This window comes from Hakea prostrata, chromosome 7 (assembly GCF_041222555.1).
Source record: "Hakea prostrata isolate BN-2017 chromosome 7, UWA_Hpros_2, whole genome shotgun sequence".
NCBI classification, from domain to species: domain Eukaryota; kingdom Viridiplantae; phylum Streptophyta; class Magnoliopsida; order Proteales; family Proteaceae; genus Hakea; species Hakea prostrata.
In genome coordinates this window covers 19,265,337-19,289,517 of record NC_142606.1, presented here as the reverse complement: position 1 = coordinate 19,289,517, position 24,181 = coordinate 19,265,337, and the positions used below count along the sequence as shown (strand labels likewise).

Sequence of the window (24,181 nt, the reverse complement as noted above, 5' to 3'; positions counted from 1 at the left end):
ACTGCTGCTCAACCTACATTCTTTGTCCAAACCATTCCATTCTCATTTATCCAGTGACAGACTTCAATTTGGCCTGGACCAAAACCCAGTAACTTAAAAGCAAGATGGTATGGATTCCAGGTTGAGGTATCATAGTGGCACACCATAATAGCATGATTCACTTTCTGGGCATGTATTTCAACCCTATATACTTTAACTTTTTGTAGAATATGACAATAGTAGACTTGAAATAGGAAAGGTTGGCTATGACACAAGGCTGGTGGTTCAGAGAAGTTTTCATATATGAGTTCCACGGATCCTATTGTAACATTCTCATTAGATCCTTCTGCATTCTCAGTACTCCATATGCTTACATAGTGCCCTAACTTCTTTACAACAAAATCAATGAGATCCTCAGCTGAAATTACACAGGTGTTTTGCTCTTCTTGAATGTGATTCTTTCCACATATGTCAAGGGTCTCTATGATATACTCTTCCATCGTTGAATTATCCCCCACACCAAAAAGCTTCTTCAATTCTTTGATCCGAGTAAATGACAATGGGATCTTCGAAGCTAGAGATTGTGGCAAGAATGATGTATGTAGTATTGCATCACTTAGATCAGGGATATGCATTAAACCTCCTTGTTTCACCATTGACTCCCGGAAAAATGGCAATCCCCCTTGGCTGGCTGTTGATAACAATGATGCACTTGGAACACGATCATATACTATTTTGATGACACTCAACTGAGATATCGGTGGCAGCATTGTATTATTCACTGTCTTCTTCGCTAGTGTCTCTTTGGAACAAGCAACATTACCCTGCTTACATAACAGATCTAAGTGGGAAGCTAAATCATTATTCTCTATAAGTTTCATAAAGAATGCTTCTTGATGGAGAGTTAGAGGAGAAGCCTTTGTGGTTAACCAATGTGGAGGATGTTGAAAATTAATATTCTCTTTCCAGTGCAGCAAGAAGGCATTCTCAGATTGGGAACCCTGCAATATGAAGGGGAAAGTTATAAAAATAAGAAGGATGAAATAAGAATAAGCCCTAATCAATGGAAAGAATCACTTTTCTTACATTAAAGTACAATGCCATGAGAAGACCAAGCAGCAGAATTAAATGCATTATGGAAGTGAAATTGAGAATAACGGGCTAGGGTTTAGCTCTTTGGGAATGTGTTTTCTGCAAAGAGGGCGTGAATTTAAATAGCTGAAATTATTTTAAGGAAAGGAAAAACCAGTCTTCTTTTCTTTTCTTTTTTTTTTGGTAACCCGAATAAGCATACAGTACTTAGCGTTTGATAAATTAGTAGGCACCAAAGTTTAGGCCATGACACCATAGATGTTACGGGAGGTGCAAATGGATCCTTTTAAAGAGGAAAAGGAAACGATAGAGGTAGAGATGGACTCAACCGACTAGCTAAATCAAACATTCATTTTACTTTTCCAAATTAATTCACCGCCAGTCAAAAATCAAAAGAAAATTCAGCCCTCAAATTTTCTAGTACCAAATCAGCCCTTTAATTTTCTAGTACCAAAAGTATACTTCAAAAGTGTGGGTTTTTATACGGTTGCTCAATAGCCTCTGGTAAAATTCATATTCAATGTGAACCCTATGCTGGCATTCACAAGTAAATGGAAGAAAAATTTTGAGCCGAGGTGAAACAAGGGAAAAGTGATAGCATTCCAAAATGTTACGAACTCAATTACAAGTAATTCCTGATGCCGGCCATGTTGAAAACGTGTAGAAGAGAGCAAGAGGATGAGTAAGAGAGATGCAGGGTTTAGATCAGTTAGGTGAATGATGACGCCAACGTCCACTATTTCACATTCTTAATTTACCGTTTGAGTTGTACATGCCTTCTTATGGGTGTCCTATCCCTTTCATGAGTTGTTTCTTGATTAGGGTTACAAGTGGATGAGTCCATGTAGGAAGTCTTCATTAGGGTAACATCAATTCATGAGTCTTGATTAGGGGTTACAAGTAATTTGGATTTCGTAGGAGTCCAACCCTATCTTGGATTCATGGGTTGACCCTAGCTGAACTTGTTAATCTTTTATCACATGTTGAAGTTTGAGTCTACACTTGTTCAAACTCTTGCTTTGCGTACTGAGGAGTCTGTACTTACGCATATCACCATTCACCAACAATTGCAAACATACTGTCAATGCAGGGTTGGTAGAGTGGTAAAATCCATACTTCTCAGTGGAGAGGTTATGGGTTCGACCCTTGCAGACAACAAAGCTCCCTCTGAGGATGTAATTGAGGCGCGAGCAAGCTGGCCTGGATGAACTCATATAAAAAAAAAAATCAATTGCAAACATATTCAATGACCAAACTTTCACCTTCTAAAAGTTTATAAATTTTTTTCCCATGGCTCTCTTTTACTTACCAAATTAAAATGTTAGACATTTCTAAAACAGAATCATATTAATGAAAGAGTTGATGACTCGTAGTATAATTTAAATAGGAAAAGTTTCAGCCTTATGTTATCAAGGATAGAATGACCACGCACATTTCTGGCTATATCGACAAGTTAAATTGCTGCCCTAAGAAGGAAAACTTTGAGACGAAATGAAACTTAAAAAGTTCAATCATAGAAAAAATTGATAAGAACAACTTAAGCACAAAAACATTGATTCAAGGAATTTTTGCTGTTAATAACTTTGGCTATTTTGGAGGACGATATTGTCTATTAAGGTTACTTAGTTCTAAAAGATTTTGAGAACTTGATGTCCATATATTTGTGAGACTAAATTAGCCTAATTTTGAGACTTTTTGGATGAATGGATGATCATGGAAGGAAAATCGGGAGAGGAGGGGAACTCAGAAATGCAATCGTAGAATACAATCATGCAAAGCATGCATTGTACAATATCAAGGAAATTAATCCTATGCTGGGCAAATCATATAATCATGCTGGAAATTGTAAGAAATAATATATATAATTGAACACTCCTCATCTCTAAATTCATCATCTAAAGCTTGGGGATAGCAATTGAATAGCACCTAAACTTAGTAATGTGAGATGAAATAAACCACTATATATTTTGCAGTTCTGAAGCCTAGGTGTGCCTGAACCCTGCTAGATAGATTAGAACAAAAACAAAATCCCATATAGGTTCTTTGGCAAGCGCCTAGATGAGGTCTCGGCGAGGAGAGGAAAGGGGGAGCATTTCTGAGCATTAAATGCGCAGCGCTGAAGCAAAGTTGGGGAAAATGAGCATTATTGAATGCCTGAAGGCCTGAAGGCCCGAATTCCTAAGAATTAGGAAAATGGCAGGTCCAATATACCCTCAAACATGCGTACTTCCATGGAAATAAAAAAACAATGGATCTGATGACTTCTTTGGAAACCACATACTTCGCCAGAAACGGGAAAATAGGAGTTTGGATCCACTTCACATACCATCAGGTGAATCTAAAATTCAATATAAGAATTCAAAATTATGTTATTAATTCTTCATATAGCATATGTATTGACATAAACTAGAGCATAAAACATAGTCAATGAATCCTCAACTGCTGCTCAACCTACATTTTTTGTCCAAACCATTCCATTCTCATTTATCCAATGACAGACTTCAATTTGGCCTGGACCAAAACCCAGTAACTTAAAAGCAAGATGGTTTGGATTCCAAGTTGAGGTATCATAGTGGCACACCATAATGGCATGATTCACTTTCTGGGCATGTATTTCAACCTTATATACTTTAACTTTTTGTAGAATATGACAATAGTAGACTTGAAATAGGAAAGGTTGGCTATGACACAAGGCTGGTGGTTCAGAGAAGTTTTCATATATGAGTTCCACCGATCCTATTGTAACATTCTCATTAGATCCTTCTGCATTCTCAGTATTCCATATGCTTACATGGTGCCCTAACTTCTTTACAACAAAATCAATGAGATCCTCAGCTGAAATCACACAAGTGTTTTGCTCTCCTTGAATGTGATTCTTTCCACATATGTCAAGGGTCTGTTTGATATACTCTTCCATTGTCGCATCACCCACCACACCAAAAAGCTTCTTCAATTCCTTGACCTGAGCAAAAGAAAATGGGATTTTGGAAGCTAAAGATTGTGGCAAGAATGACGTATGTAACATCGTATCACTCAAATCAAGGACATGCATGAAGCCTCCTTGTTTCACCATTGACTCCCGAAAAAATGGCAATCCCCCTTGCCTGGCAGTTGATAACAGCGATGCACTTGGAAAATGGTCATATACTATTTTGATAATATTCAGCTGAGAAATCGATGGAAGCTCTGTGTTGTTTGTTGTCTTCTTTGCTAGTATGTCTTTAGAACAGGCAAGATTAGCCTGTTCACATAACCAATGTAGGTGGGAAGCTAACTCATTTTTCTCTATAAGTTTTACAAAGGCTGCTTCTTGGTGGACAGTTAAAGGAGAAGCCTTTGCAGTTAACCAATGTGGAGGATGTGGAAGACCGATATTTTCTTTCCAGTACACCAAGAAGGCATTCTCAGATTGAGAACCCTGCAATTTCAAGGGGAAGTTATAAAATAAAAAGAATTAAATAAGAATAATTCATAACCAACGGAAAAAATCACTTCTCTTACATTGAAGTACAACGCTATGAGAAGTCCAAGCAATAGAATGGGATGCATCATATTGGAAGTAAAATTGAGAACAATAGGTCACGGTTGAGCTCTTTGTGAATGTGCTACCACACAGAAGGTGAATTTAAATAGCCGAGTGTTTTTGGTAAACAAATAGCGAATTTTTTTTTTTAAGAAAAATGAATAGGCACGCTGTCAGCATGTGATAAATTAGAAGGCAGCAATAATCAAGCCATGATACAATGGATCTCATGGAAGGGGCAAATGGATCCTTTTAAGGAGGGAAAACTACAGATAGTGATAGACATGGACACAACGGGCTAGTTAATTCACATTTTCTTTTCTATCTTAATGATTCATATATTTTAAATGTGTCAAATTGCCACTCTAAGAGCCACTTTGAAACTTGAATCCATGATCATGCAAGGAAAACTCTGAGAGGAGGTGAAACAAGAAAAAAGTGATAAATTTTTGAAATCAACAAGTAATCCCTACCCAAAAGGTTGATTGCAAACATATTCAATGACCAAACCTTCCCCTTCTAAAAAGTTTGAATATTTCTTCCTATGAATCTCTTTTGCTTAGCAGATTAGGTTGTTAGAAATTCCTAAAACAGAAATATATTAGTAAAAGAGTTGATGCATGGCTTTACCATAATTTAATTGGGAACCTTTCTTTTCTTCTTTTTTGGGTAAAGAAAGCTCAGCCATATGTCAATTATGATAGAATGGCCACACAACATTTGCGACAAAAGAACAAGTTAAATGCTGCCCTAGAATACTTTTAGGACTTGAGACAAGGATGCGTGAGTGCATGCGATGTGTCTTAAAACAGATTGCAAAGGAAAACAGAAAAAATTGAGAAAAATCGCATTCAGTGCCGAAAAAATATCAAGAAGAAGATGATGTTATTGTTTTTTATTTTTTTTTATTTTTTTTTATTTTTTTTATTTTTTTATTATTTTATGGATGATGATGATTGGTGTCTTATTGTAAAATTTGATTGAGATGATATATTTTGTTTCTGAAGAATCTCAGCCATATATTTTTTAGGTAAAAATAAACCTCCCACATGGTTAGCTAGGAATGATCTAGTTTGCTGCTTTAACTAATTTAGAGATTTTCGGATTAGAATGGATGATCAAAAAGGAAAACTGGGAGGGGAGGGAAACTCAGAATTGCAAATGTAAGAATTATTTTTATTATTATTTTAATTGCAAATATCTACATTAGCATTGTTTTATTAACATTTGCTAATAGCCCCCCCCCCCCCCCAAAAAAAAAAAAAAAAAGCTTCCCCATTTGTGGGGAGAAAATGGCTCTACTAAGAGAGATTGGAATCATCCTTCTTTATTTTTTTTATAAAAGTTGGCAGAGATCACCCTTCTTTACTTTGTAAAAATTGAAAGCAGGGCATCTAGATTAGGTTTTAGAGTCTTGCTTACAAGAAAAAGAACTTATTGCTAACTGATCTGAACATGCACGATAAGAAATCAAGACATGATAAACTGTTAAACAAGGATATCATCATATAACCCAATTATTGAAAAAGAGTTTTTCACGTGTAACCCACTTAAGTTGGGCCAAAACTCCTATGGCCTCCTTTAAGTGGGTTATATTACGTACAACCCAATCCAATGTTACATGTGGCATACAACTGACAGTCACTATGGAAATGCTTAGTGGATCATGGAAATAAGTTCTTAACAAGCAACTTGAACATTTTGAAAATACCAACAACTTCATATTTTAGAGTCATAGGGTAAAACCATATAAATTTGCTAAAATCATCCACAAAGATAACATAATATCGATAGCCATCAATAGACTCAACTAGGAAGGGTCCCATACATCCAAAAAAAATCAAATCTAAGGGTCCATCGGTAATAGAGTTTGACGAATGAAAGGGAAGCTAATGGCTTTTCCCTTTTTAACAAGCATAACTAACAAAATTGAAACTTGCTGAAGTATTCGGCAAATAAAAATTGAAATCATACTCTTACAACTTTGAAGGCAAGATGCCCCAAATGCGAATTCAACTACAAATAGAAGTGTGTTCACCAACTAACACTTGGGTAGAAGAGGAGTTTCTCAAGCGAAGTTGATAGAGACCATCTTTAGCATTGCCTAGAGGAAGACATCTTCCCATTGTATGAGCCTTCACATAAAAGACATCAAGGTGAAACTCAAATATAGCATTATTATCCCTTTTGAATTGTGAAATTGATGACAAATTCTTGCATACAGAGGGCACTTGAATAACCAAATTTAGATATATTGGGGAAGAAGTCGTACGAGTAAAGTTGTTACCAATGTTACTAATAGACAACCTAGAACCATTCCCAACATGCATATGGTTTGATCCAGTGTAGGATTGAGTGACATGATGATTCTCAAGAGCATTGGTATGGTGTGTCACTCCAGAATTAGGGAACCAATTTTTATCCGGAATTGAAGCATTGGAAATTTTAGAATATTCACAGAAGGAGGGGTGCTTGGTTTACTTGAAGGAGGTGTGCCTAGTGTACCTTGATATGTATCATCGAAGCGTTGATAATAATCCTTAGCTTTCCAAGACGATCACATATCGATTTTGGGTCCACCTCCTCCAAAATGAGATGACTAAGAAGGACGAGGAGAAATGAAACATCCATGAAAATGTTTGCCTCTCTAATGGAAACACCCCCTGTAGGGCTGTTTTGGAGGTTGAATTCCAGCAGGATGAGTGCTAGCCAAATTGGCCATAGGCTGAGATGTATCAACATCAAAGAGTTCATCTTTCAAGTGGATTTCATGAGTCAAGAACATATCTTGTAACTCACCATAGATGATGGGAGAAACACGAGCTGTAATGGCAGTCACAAACAAAGAGTATTCAACTCCCAGCATTCAAAACATGCAGGCACAAGTTTTCATCATTGGCGGGCTTTCCCGCAGCTGCAAGTAAAAAATAATCTTGATTTGAAGAAGGTAATCATGAATACTGTTGTTACCTCTTTTATTATTTTCAATCTGAAGGTAAAGTTGTCTAATACGAGCAGATATAAATACACTCAAGTTGCAACTAGACATCATGAGAAATGGTGCAATAGGGATGGTAGTAGGTGGGAAAAGAGAGGATCCGTCCACAATGTCATAGAGTTCATGCATTTTGAGAAGAGGCACAATTTGAGATCTCCAAAGAAGGTAATTTGTTTAAGCCAACCTAATAGAGAGAAAGCAATTTAGGGAGGTAAATGATTGGGAGGGAAACCTGGAGCTCTGATGACATATTGGAATCCATGCACGGCGAGAGAGAAAAAAAGAGAGAAGTAGGAGACATTGGTTGTACCGTGCAACCTACGTCCACGATGATAATGATTGTGCTTCTTTGATTTTTTGTGTTGTGATACATCTCGTATAAATAAGTTAGAGTTCCTGTTCACCACAAGTCGGAGACTGTTGCACTCTAAGTAGAGTTCTACTTAAACAAGGTTAGGTACTATAGGGTTTCACATTGACAAGCGATTCTTGTGTCTTTGATAGAAGGTAGAACCATGAAGATTCTTTGGTTGTTGAGATAAGGTATTGAGAGAAGGTAGAACTCTAGAGATGCTTTGGTGGAGATAAGGTATTGAGAGAAGGTAGAACTCTGGAGATGCTTTGGTTGTTGAGATAAGGTATAACTATGAAGATGCTTTGGTTGTTGAGATAACATAGAACTTTGGAGATCCTTGTGAGTTTGAGATAATGTAAAACTCTGAAAATCTAAATGTGTTTGAGATAAGGCAGAACTCTAAGGATCCAACTATGTTTAAGATAAGGCAGAACTCTAGAGATTATGATCAATTGGAGATAAGGGTTCGGCCAGGGTTGTTATATGGCCAAAATTTCCCTTGAAATATGGTGATGATATGACTGCTGGGGCAACCCTAGGTTTGGCTAGGGTTGTTTGTGAATTGCTAGAAATATCTTTGATATCCCAACATATTCAGAAAAACCACCCACACCAGCTAATGTTGTACACAAAAGTGAAAGGTAGTCGATGATTTCTTAGAATTAATGGTTAATGCATGGAGCTGCTTTTGATATGAGCTCAATTTTAATCATACGATTTGGTATGGCAGCTCAACTGGTTACTCACCAATGCCAGGTTCCTCTCCTTCTTAATCTGATTTTATTTTTGAATGGTTGAGTTTCAAGCAATTGGGTTCAGGAGGAGTTTCGTGCAATCTATACAAGATTTGGTTTCATATTATGGCATATATGGCTTGCTCGTAATTTGTTGATCTTTCGACAAAAAGACACGCATCCGATTGTGGTGATTCAACAAGCACAGAAGGCTGGTGATGAATTCTTAACAGTATTGCAGAAAAATAAAGGAAATGATGGTCATACGGTGGATTCTCTTCTTTTTTCTTCCCAATCTATATCTACAGTTCTTACTGTATTATGTGATGCTAGTTTTACGTACAACATTTGAAGAGCAAAATGGGATTGGTTATGCTTTTCTTTCTCCAAGTGGAAGTCTGCTGGATCCAAAAAAGATTTCATCTTCTTTAATGGGTGAAGCTTTATGCCTTCATGATGCTCTTCAAAATGCAATTCGAAGTGGATATAGATGCATCCAGATATGTTCTGATAATCAATCGATTATCCATTTCTTAAATGGCATCAATTTGTTTTTAGATTGGGATGTTAGTCTTATTTTAGAAGATATTTTAAGACTATGTCGGGATAGGATATTGATGTTTGTAATTTTCTTTTTATTTCAAGAGTGTCTAATGCTTTAACAGACACCTTGGCTAGGAGGACCCAGTTAGTACCGAGTTTGACTGTTTGGCCCGTGGCTGGTGGATTTCTTACCTTCAGGTTGTTCCTCTTGGTAGTTTTTTTTTATGCATGCAGTTCTATTACCCAAAAAGAAAAAAAAACGTGGCTTCATGGGAGAATTGCGTGGGAAGCTGTGGTCAATGTTGAATATGCCAATGGGTGATCGAATTGTGAAATGCACCCATTAAGGAGAAAAGTTTTTAGCGCATACTTAATTCAATGGCTATCAATGCTCAACAGCCCGCAGTTCCCCTAGAAAAATGATTTCCCTCGTTAACCTAATTAGACGTGTAGCGCAATTCCGGTCGCGTGGCTTCCGGAAACTTAAAAACGTTTCTTCTCCTGACTGATATATATCTCATCGACAAGCTTTCCATGTTAATTTGACCATAAGCAGCGACTATGATCAAATTCCTTGAAACGACAAGAAGTGAAGTTAAAACCTTCTCTATCCAGAAAAATACGATAATTTGAAGCTTTTATCATCAAGGTGCATCTCTCTCTCTCTCTCTCTCTCTCTCTCAGATTGATGCAGTGGTTCGCTTTTTCTTTCCCGCTTTTATCATGTAATGATCTTTTGTGATGCAACCTTCTCATTTTTCTCATTCTTCTTCCTATATGATATCTTCAAATAGTGCAAAAAGAACTGAAAACCTATATATAACTACTCTATTTTAACTTCTCTTTTCATTCTTTTGGTAATAGGACCCAATGTTGATTATTCAGTACGTTGCATGGGTTAATGCGTTTACATTTTTGCTTTTGATACATATTTTCAAATGACTTCCATTTTATTTATTCAGTGACTTCTGTTTTGTTTGTCCAGTGACGTTATCGACTACTCTAAGGGTGACACTAAGAAGACTTAATTATTGTTCCAAAGTCATTCTGGAACATAAGGTGGACAACGGTTGATGTTAGATGCTAGGGTTTCCTGTAACATTTACTGGAAACGGTTTGCTGTCAATTCAAAACGCAATAAAGCCGATTGGATTTGCGTTGAGCTAGCCGAGCAACGCCAAAAAATTTAGAAACAGAAGGGGGAGGGAAAAAAATTCGGTCTAAAAAACAAAAGGAAATTTAACTTGCAAATATGGACGCTTTTGCAGAATCAAACAACGATATTACTATCTGGAATTTTCTTGCGCCATCCTCTAAACTCATTTTCTTACACGGGTTTTCTTCCGCTTCACACCTACTTTTGTCATTAGCTTTATCTATTTTCTGGACTTGCAAGAGAAATACAACGTCAACCCTTGAAAATTCAAAACCATTGCCGAAGAATACCTACTTATTTTATTATTGGTTAGCCCTTATATATTGCATTTGTCTATTTGTTTGTGATCTTCTCTTATCCTTCACAAATTACCTATCCAGGTTAAAACATGGTTGGTCAGAACTAACGATTTTTTCCCAATTGGATTTTGCATTTAGAGCACTCACATGTTTTATAATCTTTGCTTATTTGCACCTCCAGTTTTCCCATTCAAGTGAGCGTAGGTTCCCTATTCTACTAAGGATTTGGTCGGTTTTCTACTTCATTATGTCATGTTGCTATCTTGTTACGCATCTTGGATTGCATTGGAGAAATTCAGCCTTACCATCCTTAATATGGGTCTCCGATCTTGTGTCCATTATTTGTAGCTTGTTTCTTTGTTATGCTGGGTGGTTTGGTAGAGGGCAGGAGGATGATCAAGACCTCAAGGAACCTCTATTGAAATTCAGTTCTCATCGAGTCGATCACAATAACATAAATGGATTAAGTGCGGGTGGAGAGAGAAATGCTCCATATGAAAATGCCAACATTCTAAGTATGATTACTTTTTCTTGGATGAATCCTTTACTTGCACTAGGGCATAAAAAGGTACTGAACCCTGAAGATCTTCCTCAGCTTGCCAATTGTGATAGTGCTAGCGCCGTCTTTGCTCGTTTTAGAAACAAACTTGAGTATGATGGTAATGCTGGACAAATAAGAACACTCGAGCTGATGAAGGCGTTGGTTCTTTCAACATGGAAGGAAATTCTCTGGACAGCTATTTTTTCCATTGTATGCACGTTGGCTTCTTATGTTGGACCATATCTTATTGACGCCTTTATTCAGTATCTCAATAACCCTCAACAGAAGAAATATCAAGGCTATTCACTAGTCTGTGTTTTCTTTCTTTCAAAGCTGATAAGGTGTGTTTCAGAGAGACTCTTGTTTTTCCAATTGCGGAAGATGGGAACTATGGTCCGTGCTGCCTTGTTCTCTATAATCTACAAAAAGAGTTTGAGACTTTCAAGCCAATCAAAGCAGGGTCATGGTAGTGGCGAGAACATTAACTTAATGAATATTGATGTTGAGAGGATTGGCCTTTTCAGTTGGTACTTACACAATATATGGAGGGTGCCTGTTCAGATTGTCCTAGCATTGCTTATCCTATACAAGAGCCTTGGACTCGCTTCACTTGTAGCCTTTGTTGCCACAGTGATTTTGATGTTAGCGAATATCCCGTTAGGAAAACTACAAGAGAAATTCCAGGGGCAATTGTTGGACTCAAAGGATCGACGAATGAAGGTGACATCTGAAGCATTGAGGAATATGAGAATTCTCAAGCTCCAAGGGTGGGAGATGAAGTTCCTAGATAAAATAATTGAGACCAGAAACTTCGAGACAAAATCTTTAGTAAAGTTACTCTATTCAACAGCTATGATTTCCTTTGTCTTCTTATCTACTCCGATGTTTGTAGCCATAGTTACTTTTGGGTTTTGCATCCTTACAAAAACTCCATTAGAATTGGGAGAGATTTTATCTGCACTTGCAACATTTGAAATATTGCAAGTACCCATTTATAACCTTCCAGACACAATCTCCATGATTGTTCAAACTAAAGTTTCCCTTGATAGGACAGTTTCATTCCTCTGTCTTGATGATCTAGATCCAAATATGGTACAAAAGCCTCCAAAAGATAGTGCCCAGACTGCTGTTGAGATAATCAAGGGAGATTTCTCTTGGGATCTACATTCCTCTGAAATCACATTAAAAGATCTTAATTTTCAAGTGTATCATGGTATGAAAGTGGCTATTTGTGGTTCTGTTGGGTCAGGAAAGTCAAGCTTACTTGCATGCATGTTAGGAGAGATACCAAAGATATCTGGAACAATTATGTTGAATGGAACAAAGGCTTATGTTGCACAATCACCTTGGATACAAAGTAGTAAGATAGTAGACAATATATTGTTTGGTGAAAAGATGAACAAGGGAAAGTATGACATGATCCTTGAAGCATGTTCATTGGAGAAGGACTTAGAATTATATGCCTTAGGGGACCAAACTATCATTGGGGAAAGAGGTATTAACTTGAGTGGTGGACAAAAGCAAAGAATCCAGCTTGCACGTGCTTTATACCATGATGCTGATATTTATTTATTTGATGATCCTTTTAGTGCTGTGGATGCTCACACAAGTTCTCATCTATTTAAGGTACATGGTAGTTCTTTATCATCTACTTACACAGCTTTTCTTGATGAAATTGAATGAAATTATATTTGGCATTGCTTTCCTCATAGTTTGATTCGCATGAAATTGAATTTAATCTAATAAACTTGCATGTTTGGATGCCTTAACAAAGAAATCTAAAACACATGATTTTGAATAACATACGGTTTATTTGAAACAAAGGTTTGATGTTACTTATCATTCAAAAGATAAAAGTTACAGTAATATGCATGTATTTATAGCCATTTGCACTTTCAGTAAATGAAAATATTATTTTCTGAGTGCTTAACTATAATCTTCTGAATTACTGTGCAGAAGTGTTTGCTTGGAATTTTGGCTTCTAAAACATTAATTTATGTTACCCATCAAGTGGAGTTTTTACCTTTTGCTGATCTTATTTTGGTGAGAATATACCAACTTTCTTTATTTAACTTTAAGTTCCTTAACATATCTTTTAAGTTTTTTATTTTTTTTTTATTTTTTTTTCTTGTTTATTAGGTTATGAAAGATGGAAGAATTACTCAAATGGGAAAATATGAAGAAATTCTTAATTCAGGAACTGATTTTATGGAATTAGTAGGTACACATAAAAAAGCTTTGGAAAATGTTACTTCTGTTGAAAGTGGAGCAGCTATGGATAATTTGGTATATGGTGAAAAAGATAATAAGATGTTGTGCAGTGAGAAGTCTAGTCAACATGATGATGAAAAAGAACCCAAAAAGCACAAAATAGAAAAACAGGTTGAGCCAGAAGGGCAACTTGTCCAAGAAGAAAAGAAAGAAAAGGGTATAATTGGTCTTTCATTATATTGGAACTATGCTACTACTATATATAGAGGAGCATTTGTTCCATTGATATTATTGGCACAAATTCTTTTCCAGATCTTCCACATACTCAGTAGTTATTGGATGGTGTTCGCTACCCCTGTTTCTAAGGATGTAAAACCTCATGTTAAAGGATCTACTATTATATTTGTTTATGGTACTTTGTTCTTTGGAAGTTGTCTTTGTGTACTCTTACGATCCATGCTCATCGTAACTGCTGGTTATAAGATCGCTATTTCTTTCTTCAACAAAATGCATGTGTGCCTTTTCCGTGCTCCCTTGTCATTTTTTGAATCCACTCCGAGTGGAAGGATTATAAATCGGGTCAGTTAATCTATTTTTTTTTTTAAATATATTTTGTTCCAAATACTCTAGATTGATCACCATAAAAAGTGAAATGTTATTTTAAATGAAATCGTTTTTCTATGCAGGCTTCTGTAGATCAAAGTTCCGTTGATACCTTAATTCCACTTCAAATTGAAGCATTTCTAGTCTCAGTCATAGAGTTCTTGGGAACTGCAGTGGTAATGTCACAGATTGTATGGCAAATGTTAATAGTTTTCATTCCAATAACTGTGGCATGCATCTGGTACAAGGTAACTCTATAGCCAATTCCACTTCTCTCAATTAAATTTCAAATTATGAATTGCACTAGCACATTGATAATCCCCTTTCTTTTATCAAAAGGAAAAAGAAAAGACCTATAACATTTCCCCATGTTATATATTTTCATCATATACTATAATTACATGTTTATAATTTTTTTTCAAAATTTGGTTTGTAGCAATACTACACGCCTGCAGCACGAGAAATTTCACGTATGAGTGGAATATGTCAAGCACCAATTATACAACATTTTTCTGAATCTAGTTTAGGTTCAACAACAATTAGGTGTTTCAATCAAGAAGAGAGATTTATGAAAACAAACTTCGAGCTGGTGGATGGGTATTCCCAGTCCAAATTTTACTTTTCAGGTGCGATAGAATGGTTATGCTTCCGCATGGATATGTTGACATCAATTACATATGCCATCTCTTTGGTTATCTTAATTTTAATGCCAAAGGAAGTACTTAGTCCAGGTAAAAGAAAAACTCATCTTGAAATCCTATAATTAATCCTCTAAACTATGATTGATTGTTCAGACAAAAACACTTGAATTTATTTGGTTTTCTGTTCTGTTTTGATGAAGGTTTTATGGGTTTAGCAGTTACATTTGGACTTAATTTTAGTATGCATGGGGTCATATGGGATCTTTGTCGTCTTGAGGATAAAATCATAGCGATTGAAAGAATACTCCAATACTCATGCATCCCTAATGAACCTCCTCTACTAATCGACAACAATATTCCAACCCATCAATGGCCATCACATGGAAAAGTTGATATTATCGATCTACAGGTAATCCCCGACTTAGAATATCTCAAATATTTTTGTGTGTTATATTCCTTATTTTATGGAATTCAAAGCCTTGTAATGCTGGGTAGTTCTTCTTGGGCTTGTGAAACCTACTGAGCTTTATTATCTTGTTATCTCACTTTTACTTATAAAATATATTTGCAAGCTTTTCTCATATATATATATATATATATATATATATATATATACTTTAGCTAAAAAACACTAAGTTTTAAAATATATTCATCAGGTTCGATATGCCCCACATCTTCCTCTTGTCTTGCGAGGCATCACATGTACCTTTTATGGAGGGACAAAGATTGGTATAGTTGGGCGAACTGGAAGTGGTAAATCAACACTTGTACATGCTCTTTTTCGCTTGCTTGAACCTATCGCAGGTCAAATTTTAATAGATGGAATCAACATCTCTGAGATTGGACTTCATGATTTGCGATCAAAGTTAAGCATCATCCCACAAGATCCAATCATGTTTGAAGGAACTCTAAGGAACAACCTTGATCCACTTGGAGAATACAATGATGTACAAATTTGGGAGGTGAGATTTTTCATTTAACGCACTGACTTAATCACTAACAATGATAAGATTGATGTCTTTTTCTTTCTAGTGATTCATGGGTGAAATAAACAAATTGTAATTGACTAGTTAAGACATGTATCATTCCGACCTATATTCAAAAAGACTAGATACAATGTTGAGAAAGGATGCGCATAAGGCCTTGTATCTAGTATGGCATCAAACAGAACTGATTCGAAGATAGAATCCATGTATTCAACCCTACTTAATTGGGACAAAGTTTATTTTTGTTACTGCTGTTGTTGTATGCAATTGTTATTACTATATACTCATATCTCTTCCCGATTTGACAACTTTTGTTCCCCCACATTCTTTTTACAATTTGGACTATCATAGCCATCATCTTTTTATTTCTTTTAAGTTTTGCAATTCTTTAATTTGAGGTATTGAAATCATTTCACTAGATGTACTGGATCATCTTTGGGAAATTTGGACAGAAAATTTTCACTTACACCTAGGAAGTTCATTGCTTTAACCACCCTACTTTACATCTCCACTTGGCATCCATCGCATCATTTTATATTTTTCTTTGCTCAAGATGGTAAGTTGATATGATGTTTTTCCTCTAATAGGCTTTAGATAGATGTCAGCTTGGTGATGAAGTTAGGAAGAAGGAAGGAAAACTTGATTCTACAGGTGGTTCTTCTCATATTCATTTTTTTCTTATATATGCTGAACTTTGATTTATTTTAATTAAGGGATAATTACTATTGCCCCCTTGTACTTTGGTTTTATTACTAATCAAACCTCTTTCTTTATGAAATTACTATTGCCCCCTCACTTCTAACGGTGTTAAGTGGTTGTTAACATCAAATATGTAATGTCTATTTTGCCCTTCATTAAAATTAAGAAATTAAAAATATGACATTACCCTCATTTTTAGAAACTATATTGAATATCAATTATATCTTTAAAATCTTATGTTTTACAATAAATTTTAGCTTTGGTGGGACCACATACTTTGTACAATGGTTAGCATATATTAGGAGATTTTCAAATTTCAACTTTGAAATACATTTGGTATTTCCTAATATTTTAGTTTCTATTTAAGTTTTATTTAATCACATATTTCCTTTATTCGGTGAATTCTTTTTAGAGAAGAAAAATCAAGTCTTTTCTTTATTCGGTGGTTTCTTTTTAGAAAAGAAAAATTAATTTAAAGTTTTCTCCATAGTTAATTAGGCAGAGTATTATAACTTGCAAAAGAGTAAATAAGTAAAGAGATAATTGTAGGGTTATTTTTGGGTTTTTTAAAAAATATAGATGCCACATCATCAGTAAACTAACTGAACTTAACGGAAGGGGGCATTAGTAATTTTAAACAAAGTTAAAGGTTGGATTAGTAATTTTAAAAAGTAGAGGGGATAAAGTAGTGATAAAATCAGAGTACAAGGTGGCAACAGTAATTATCCCTTTAATTAATGATGTATTTAAACTTTGGCACATCACAACCCAATTGATCAGCCCCTAAACCCTTTTTTTTCTCACAAGAAGTAGGGGATAACATTTAATGAAAATAAGATTTTGAAAGTCTAATCAGTTTTTTTGTGGTGATCATCATAGTGAATGAGAATGGAGAGAATTGGAGCATGGGTCAAAGGCAACTACTCTGCTTAGGACGGATATTACTAAAGAAGAGCAAAATTATTGTGCTCGATGAAGCTAGTGCATCTGTGGATACTGTGACTGACTATCTAATTCAACAAACACTTAATCAATATTTCTCAGGATCTACTATCATCACAATTGCACATAGAATAACATCAATTCTTGATAGCGATATGGTTGTCGTTCTTGATAATGGTAAGTTGCAATAATAGTGTACCATAATTGAATTTGGTAACCTTTAGTTTTCTTTTTTTTCTCTTTTCTTTGGTGCTTAGCTAGTCATGTTAACTTCTTCTTTTCTTTTTTTTTAACCAAAACAGGCTGTGTAGTGGAATACGATTCTCCAAACAAATTGCTAGAGATCAAGAGTTCATCATTTGCAAAACTTGTTCAAGAATACACCAGAAGATGTAATTATTAGAATTTGAATGGATAAGTCAGGGAATCATTAATATTCAAAGTATACATGTTGGAACCAATCAATTATTGTTCTTCATGCATGCGGCTTCTAAAAAGTTTTAGTAGCTAGCCTAGCAATATCTATGACCATCACAAATACCAGATAGTAGTGTAGATAAGTAGAGAGGCTCCTAAGGTCCCTTGCTCATTACTACTTGTGTTTGATTCAAAATGGAATTAGCCCAAATAATATAAAAGCTACTCAAATCCAAATCCAGTTCAAGAATTGTCTCAGTTAGAAAGACCAACCCCTAGTAAAGAAAACTATGAGTTTTTACATATGAATATACGTAAAATATCAAATAAAAATTTTAAGGTCTTTAAAAATCAACTGCAACTCGTTCTATCATACAGGAGACAAATTCTTTTGGTATATACATTGATAACGATCAAAGTAATTGATCCTATTAGTTGAGATTTGACCGATTTTTATTCAAAAGACATCTATAAACTCCTTTGAAACCAGGATTTCTAGACGTTTCAATAATAAATGAAATTGGAGTCATCATCACTTCTAAGGAGGATTAAAGGTACACAACTGTCTTCAACACCGAAAAGGCTGCCTTGACGACTAATGATACCAGCAGTTTCAAGAACTTCAATACATTTTTTGTGATCCTCCATCTCAAACCACGCATAACCTGCAAAAGAATTTAGTTCATCAGTGATGTGTACTAAAAGTTTACGAGGAAGTAACAGATCTCTTTGAAAGGTTTCACTGCTTTGATCTAGCACTCCACTTAGTACTTACGAGGAGAAGGTTTATGAACATCTTGGAAGTAAGTGTAATATTGAGGAGACAATTCCTGAAGGGAGAAACGCTTAGATTGAGCAATAATTCTGTTCAGTTTCTCCCACCGGTCTGCTATAGTTTTGTATCCAAATTCAAAGAGTGTCTTCCCTTCATCTTCCAATACCACCTTCAGCAGGTCCAGTGCTCTCACTTAGTCTCATGAGAAACACCCAGGGTATTAAGTTGCAAATATGTTGCCATCCTCTGATAAACATGGCATCTTTTATGAGTGCCCATCTGCTTCATTTCAAAAAAAAAAAATTTATTGAAGATAAGCTTGTAAAGAATTGTGGATAATTAAATGAGTGGTCTTTGACAGTGTAAAGGTCATGAGCAGATCTCCATTGACAGGAGCAGGATTGCTGAATAATAAGGCCAATAATATGCATGGTCAGAGATAATCTTCACATTTGAGCCTTCCAGAACTGGTTCTCTTAATTTACTTGTAGAATCATTGATGTTAATGGACATGTTGTTCTTCCAAACTGAAGCATCTCCTTGTCATTCAAAGTTTCTTGATTGAAACATGGTTGCATGAGCTTGATACATCTGTGAATTAAAATCAGAAAGACGACAGAAATTGTTTAATTTCTAGTTCTGCAACAATTGGAAAGGAAAAGGTAGGGCCACCAGATGCATGTACTTCGAATAGTATGGAGCTTGTGCGATGACATTTACCGGCTTTGGCAAGCGGTCGTCCCCGGAGAGTGCGTAGTGTGATGCATGAGGCAAATGGGTTGATCCAACACCAAAATCTATGAACTTCCCTTCTGTAATAGCATTTCCAGCAGAAGTGTGTGATTTTTCGCTATTGTCTGGTTAGCTCAGCAGAGAGGAACGATGATTCCGGGAATGAATACTCATCCGATGCCAACCAGAGATCGTTACTGACTTACTGCACTGCTTGTTGCATGTTGCAGCCAATATGGTTCCAAAAACAATGGATCTCCACTATTTTGTTGTAACAAAATATTAGTATGATCTTTTGCATTAGGGTAAATCATTTTTTTTTAAATGAACAAAAAATTCATTAAAAGGAGCTGAGGGAGGAGTGCAACAAAACGGGCAAATAAAAAGCAAACCAAGAGAAAAATCAAACCAAAAAGCACATAGACTAGAGAGTGAATATAATTATTTTCTTTTTCTTTTTCTTTTTATTCTTTATAAGGGAATTGACTCAACTATAAAGACATCATTGAGGTGATGTCGTCATTTACTATTAGAGCAACCCTTCATGCGATCTCAAAGAGGAGGAGAGGAGGTTTTAGCGTCCAAAGAAAATCTCCACACCTGCTCAAACTCCAAGGCAACTGGCCAGGCAAACTGGAATCACGAATTGATGGATGATAAATCATCTAATTCACATAAGAATTACATTACATATTACGCCATTGACTTTAATTTATTTCTTTTAACAACAACAACAACAATAAGCCTTGTCCCAACTAAATGGGGTCGGCTACATGGATTCTTGCCCTCCAATCAGTTCTATTCGAGGCCATGCTAGATACAAGGCCTAAGCTATACATATCATTTCTCACCACTTCTCCTAAGGTTATCTTAGGTCTACCCCTAGCTCTTCTAGTTCCTTCAATATGGATTATATCACTTCTCCGTACAGGAGCATTTATAGGTCTCCGTTGAACGTGGCCGTGCCACCTCAAACGACTTTCTCTAAGCTTATCACTTATGGGAGCAACTCCCAGCCCAACTCTAATATGATCGTTTCTTATCTTATTCATCCTAGTTTTGCCACTCATCCATCTTAGCATCCTCATTTCTGCTACACTGAGTTTATCTATATGATTCTTTTTAACAGCCCAACACTCTGCACCGTACATCATAGCTGGTCGAACAACGGTCCTATAAAATTTTCCTTTAAGCTTTAATGGAATACGCCGATCACATAAGACCCCGGACGCACCTCTCCACTTCATCCACCCTATTTTAATTCTTTGGGAAACCTCATCTTCCAAATCACCTCTTTTACTTATGATTGAACCTAAGTACCTAAAACAATCACTCTGAGAAATCTCTTTATCGTCAAGTATCACCACCTCATCATCTGGCCGATCATGACTAAAGTTACAAACTAAATATTCTGTCTTCGATCTACTAAGTTTAAAGCCTTTTGATTCCAAAGCTAATCTCCATGATTCTAATTTGGTATTAATCCCCACTTGGGTCTCATCAATCAACACAATATCATCCGCAAAAAGCATACACCAGGGGACCTCATCTTGAATGTCTTTGGTTAATTCATCCATTACCAATGCAAATAGATATGGGCTTAAAGTTGACCCTTGATGTAGCCCAACTGTTATCGGGAATTCATTACTTTGTCCCCCCACTGTTCTAACACTAGTCACCGAACCATCATACATATCCTTAACTATATCTATATATTTACTTGCAACACTTCTTTTCTCTAGTACTTGCCAAATTAACGCTCTAGGGACTCTATCATAAGCTTTTTCTAGGTCAATAAATACCATATGAAGATCTTTCCTACATTCTCTATACCTTTCCATAAGTCTCCTAATTAAGTAAATAGCCTCCGTTGTATTTCTTTTAAGATCCCATTTTTATTCCTACAAGTGGTGATGCACGTGCATATGTGCATGTGATGTGTTCTCAAATATAATTTTTTATTTGTATAACTTTACTTTTTTTTGTTCGTTGAGTTGAATTTAAGTCTAAAAATTATATGTTTTCTTCGTAAACAATTGATCAAGTAGTTTCTTATAACATTTTTTACACGCCCCCCCCCCCCAAAGAAAATGCTTACATGGTTACTTTGGAAACACCCCTAATATGCAAACTACATATAGGGATACACTACTATTATGACGGTTTAAGACAACATCCAATTAATGATTAGAGTTCAAACATGTGTTAAAATGATTGGAATACTCTTGAATTTAAACATATTTTCAAAGTTGAGCCACTGGGAAATGAAGGGCCCGTTGAAGTTGAGTCATCTTAGTGCAACAATAAAGGTGTTGATCTCGAACTCTGTCCATTTTGTCATTCTCGCTCAACAATAAAGAGAATAGACAACCATCACAATGAGGGCAAGAAGGAAAACCAATTGCTAAACTCAAAAGAGAATAACATATCATATATTCACGGATTTTGTTGGGGTAAAAAAAAAAAAAGGTTTAAATCCCAATTGAACCTCACTCAGTTAAGAGCTAGGGCCTAATCGATATTGCCCAAAGTTTACTCTTTGAGGTGGATTTTTTGTTCAAAGGTTTTTAACCATTAGTTTGATCATCAAAAGAAATTGCACCTCCACAATGCCTTTCAGTTATCATGGAATCAACAACGGATCTTCTTCAAAATGCCACCATGCCTTGGAAGTAAGATACAATTCATTAAATGATCCGTTGTTAAAGAAATCAACTCTGTGATCCATGCATTTTTGTATAAAAAAGTTTAAAAATCTCAAAATTTAGGTCATAGTAAACTCATATTGCCGGACAAGAGAGTGATTTTGGGGTGAACTTGGTTCTTCATTGACTGATGGACCAGAACGATCGAGTAGCAAAAGGGTGATTTGTTCAGAATGCTTGGATCCAAGTTCTGGTTCATTGTCATTTTAGAAAACAAATGAAAACCATGATTGAAAATGAAAGCACATTCCCGGAGCACGGATTCCGGAGAATACGAAACATTTTCCCACCTTCTTGGGAAGCTAGGAGTTATGCGGCAAAGTCTTGCATGGCTAAGGTTTGGCTGTGGGTAATGATCAAGAGGTTAGAGAGTTTAATTCTTCCTAGTCTGGTGGTATATGTAATAGTCTTCACCCTTAATATACATAAAATTGTCAGTTAAAAAAACTAACTTAGAAATACTTCTACTTCTCACAGACATATAACTCGCATATGTGCTTCCGGTGTTGATTTTGAAAAACTGGTAGAAGCCATGGTCAAGTATTATTGTCGGTTCTTTCATGCATATAGCATAAGTACAGACATATAACAAAAACTAGAGAATAAAACATAATCAAATCCTCAAATGCCGCTCAACCTAGAGTCTTTGTCCAAACCATTCCATTCTCGTTCATCCAATGACATACTTCAATTAGGCCTGGTCCAAATCCCATGAGCTTAAAAGCCAGATGGTCTGGGTGCCAAGATGAGGTATCATAATGGCATGCCATGATTGCATGATTCACTTTCTTCTGGGCATGTATTTCAACCCTATATACTTTAACTTTTTGTAAAATGTGACAATAATAGACCTGAAATGGGAAAGGTTGGCTATGACACAAGGCAGGTGATTCAGAGAAGTTTCCATGTATGAGTTTCACAGCTCCTATAGTGACATTCTCATAAGATCCTTCTGCATTCTCAGTGCTCCACATGTTTACATAGTGCCCTAATTTCTCAACGACAAAATCAATGAGAACCTCAACTGAAGTCGCACAGATTCCCCACTCGCCTTGAAGGGTCTTCTTTTCACATATCTCAAGGGTCTCTTCAATATAATGTTCCATTTCTGAACCATCTGCCACACCAAAAAGGTTCTTCAACTCCTTGATTTGGGCTAAAGAAAATGGGATTTTGGATGCAAGAGATTGTGGCAAAAATGATGTATGTGACATTGCGTCTCTTAGATCAGGAACATGGATAAAACCTCCTTGTTTCACCATTGATGCTCGGAAAAATGTTAACCCCCCTTGATTGGCAATCAATAGAGGTGATCCGCTTGGAACACGATCATATACCACTTTGACATCATTTGATTGAGATATTGGCGGCAGTATTGTATTGTTCATTGTCTTCTTCACTAGCATATCACAAGCAATATTAGCCTTCTTACAGAATGAATGTAGATGGGGAACTAATTCATTTTTTTCTATCAACTTCATAAAGACTGCTGCTTCTTTGAGAGTTAAAGGGGAAGCTTTTGCAGCGAGCCAATGTGGAGGATGTGGAATACCAATATGCTCTTCCCAGTATTGTGAGAAGCCATTTTCAGATTGAGAAGCCTGCAGTGGCATGGGAAATAAATTATACTCAAATAAGAAAGATAAATAGTAAAAATTTCCAAAACCAAAGATAAATAGTAATAATTTCCATAACCATTGGAAAGGAATCACTTTTCTTACCTTAAAGTATGCTGCCATCAGAACACCAACCAATAGAATGAAACGCATTATGGTGGAACTGTAATAGAGGATTAATGGGCAGGATTGTGCCTATTGTAGAAACAGGTCTTTTGCATGGCGGAGGTGTGGTAATTTAAAAGGAGGGAGAATTTTGTAAAGAGAGGAAATATTATATAACAAAGAAATTTATTTGTGAAAAATCTCAACCGTCTGTTATTAAGGATAGAATAACCAATCACATTTTTCTCTACATAAGCAATTAAAATTTTTATTTTTTGGTCTGGACATAAGCAATTCAATTGCCACTTTAAAAATCACTTTTGAGACATTAGGGTTAGAATGCATAGTTATAAAAGAAAACCTAAAAAAAAAAATAAGCCTAACCACTTGTGTTTTCTACGTTAGAATAGCCTCCCACATGGTTGGCGATGGAATAATTTCTATTATAGAAACAAACTTTGTAACTTTCGATTTAAGATGCATGACTATGGAAAGAAAAGTATAAGAGACTGGAATAAATTTCCATTAT

At 35.9% G+C, this 24,181-nt stretch overlaps 1 protein-coding gene and 1 pseudogene across 1 annotated transcript; one reads left to right on the top strand and one right to left on the bottom strand.

Moving 5' to 3' along the window:
- Positions 1 to 10,455: 10,455 nt before the first annotated feature.
- On the top strand, positions 10,456 to 17,705 carry LOC149010350 (ABC transporter C family member 3-like). The gene is made up of 10 exons (XM_089162424.1): positions 10,456 to 12,846; positions 13,177 to 13,263; positions 13,360 to 14,010; positions 14,118 to 14,282; positions 14,471 to 14,765; positions 14,876 to 15,084; positions 15,332 to 15,637; positions 16,249 to 16,312; positions 17,240 to 17,479; positions 17,605 to 17,705. Exons 1-10 carry the CDS (start codon positions 10,477 to 10,479, stop codon positions 17,703 to 17,705), a joined length of 4,488 nt encoding a protein of 1,495 aa, XP_089018550.1. The 5' UTR covers positions 10,456 to 10,476.
- A 471-nt stretch (positions 17,706 to 18,176) lies between these two features.
- On the bottom strand, positions 18,177 to 23,700 carry LOC149010349 (tryptophan aminotransferase-related protein 3-like; annotated as a pseudogene).
- Positions 23,701 to 24,181: the final 481 nt, after the last annotated feature.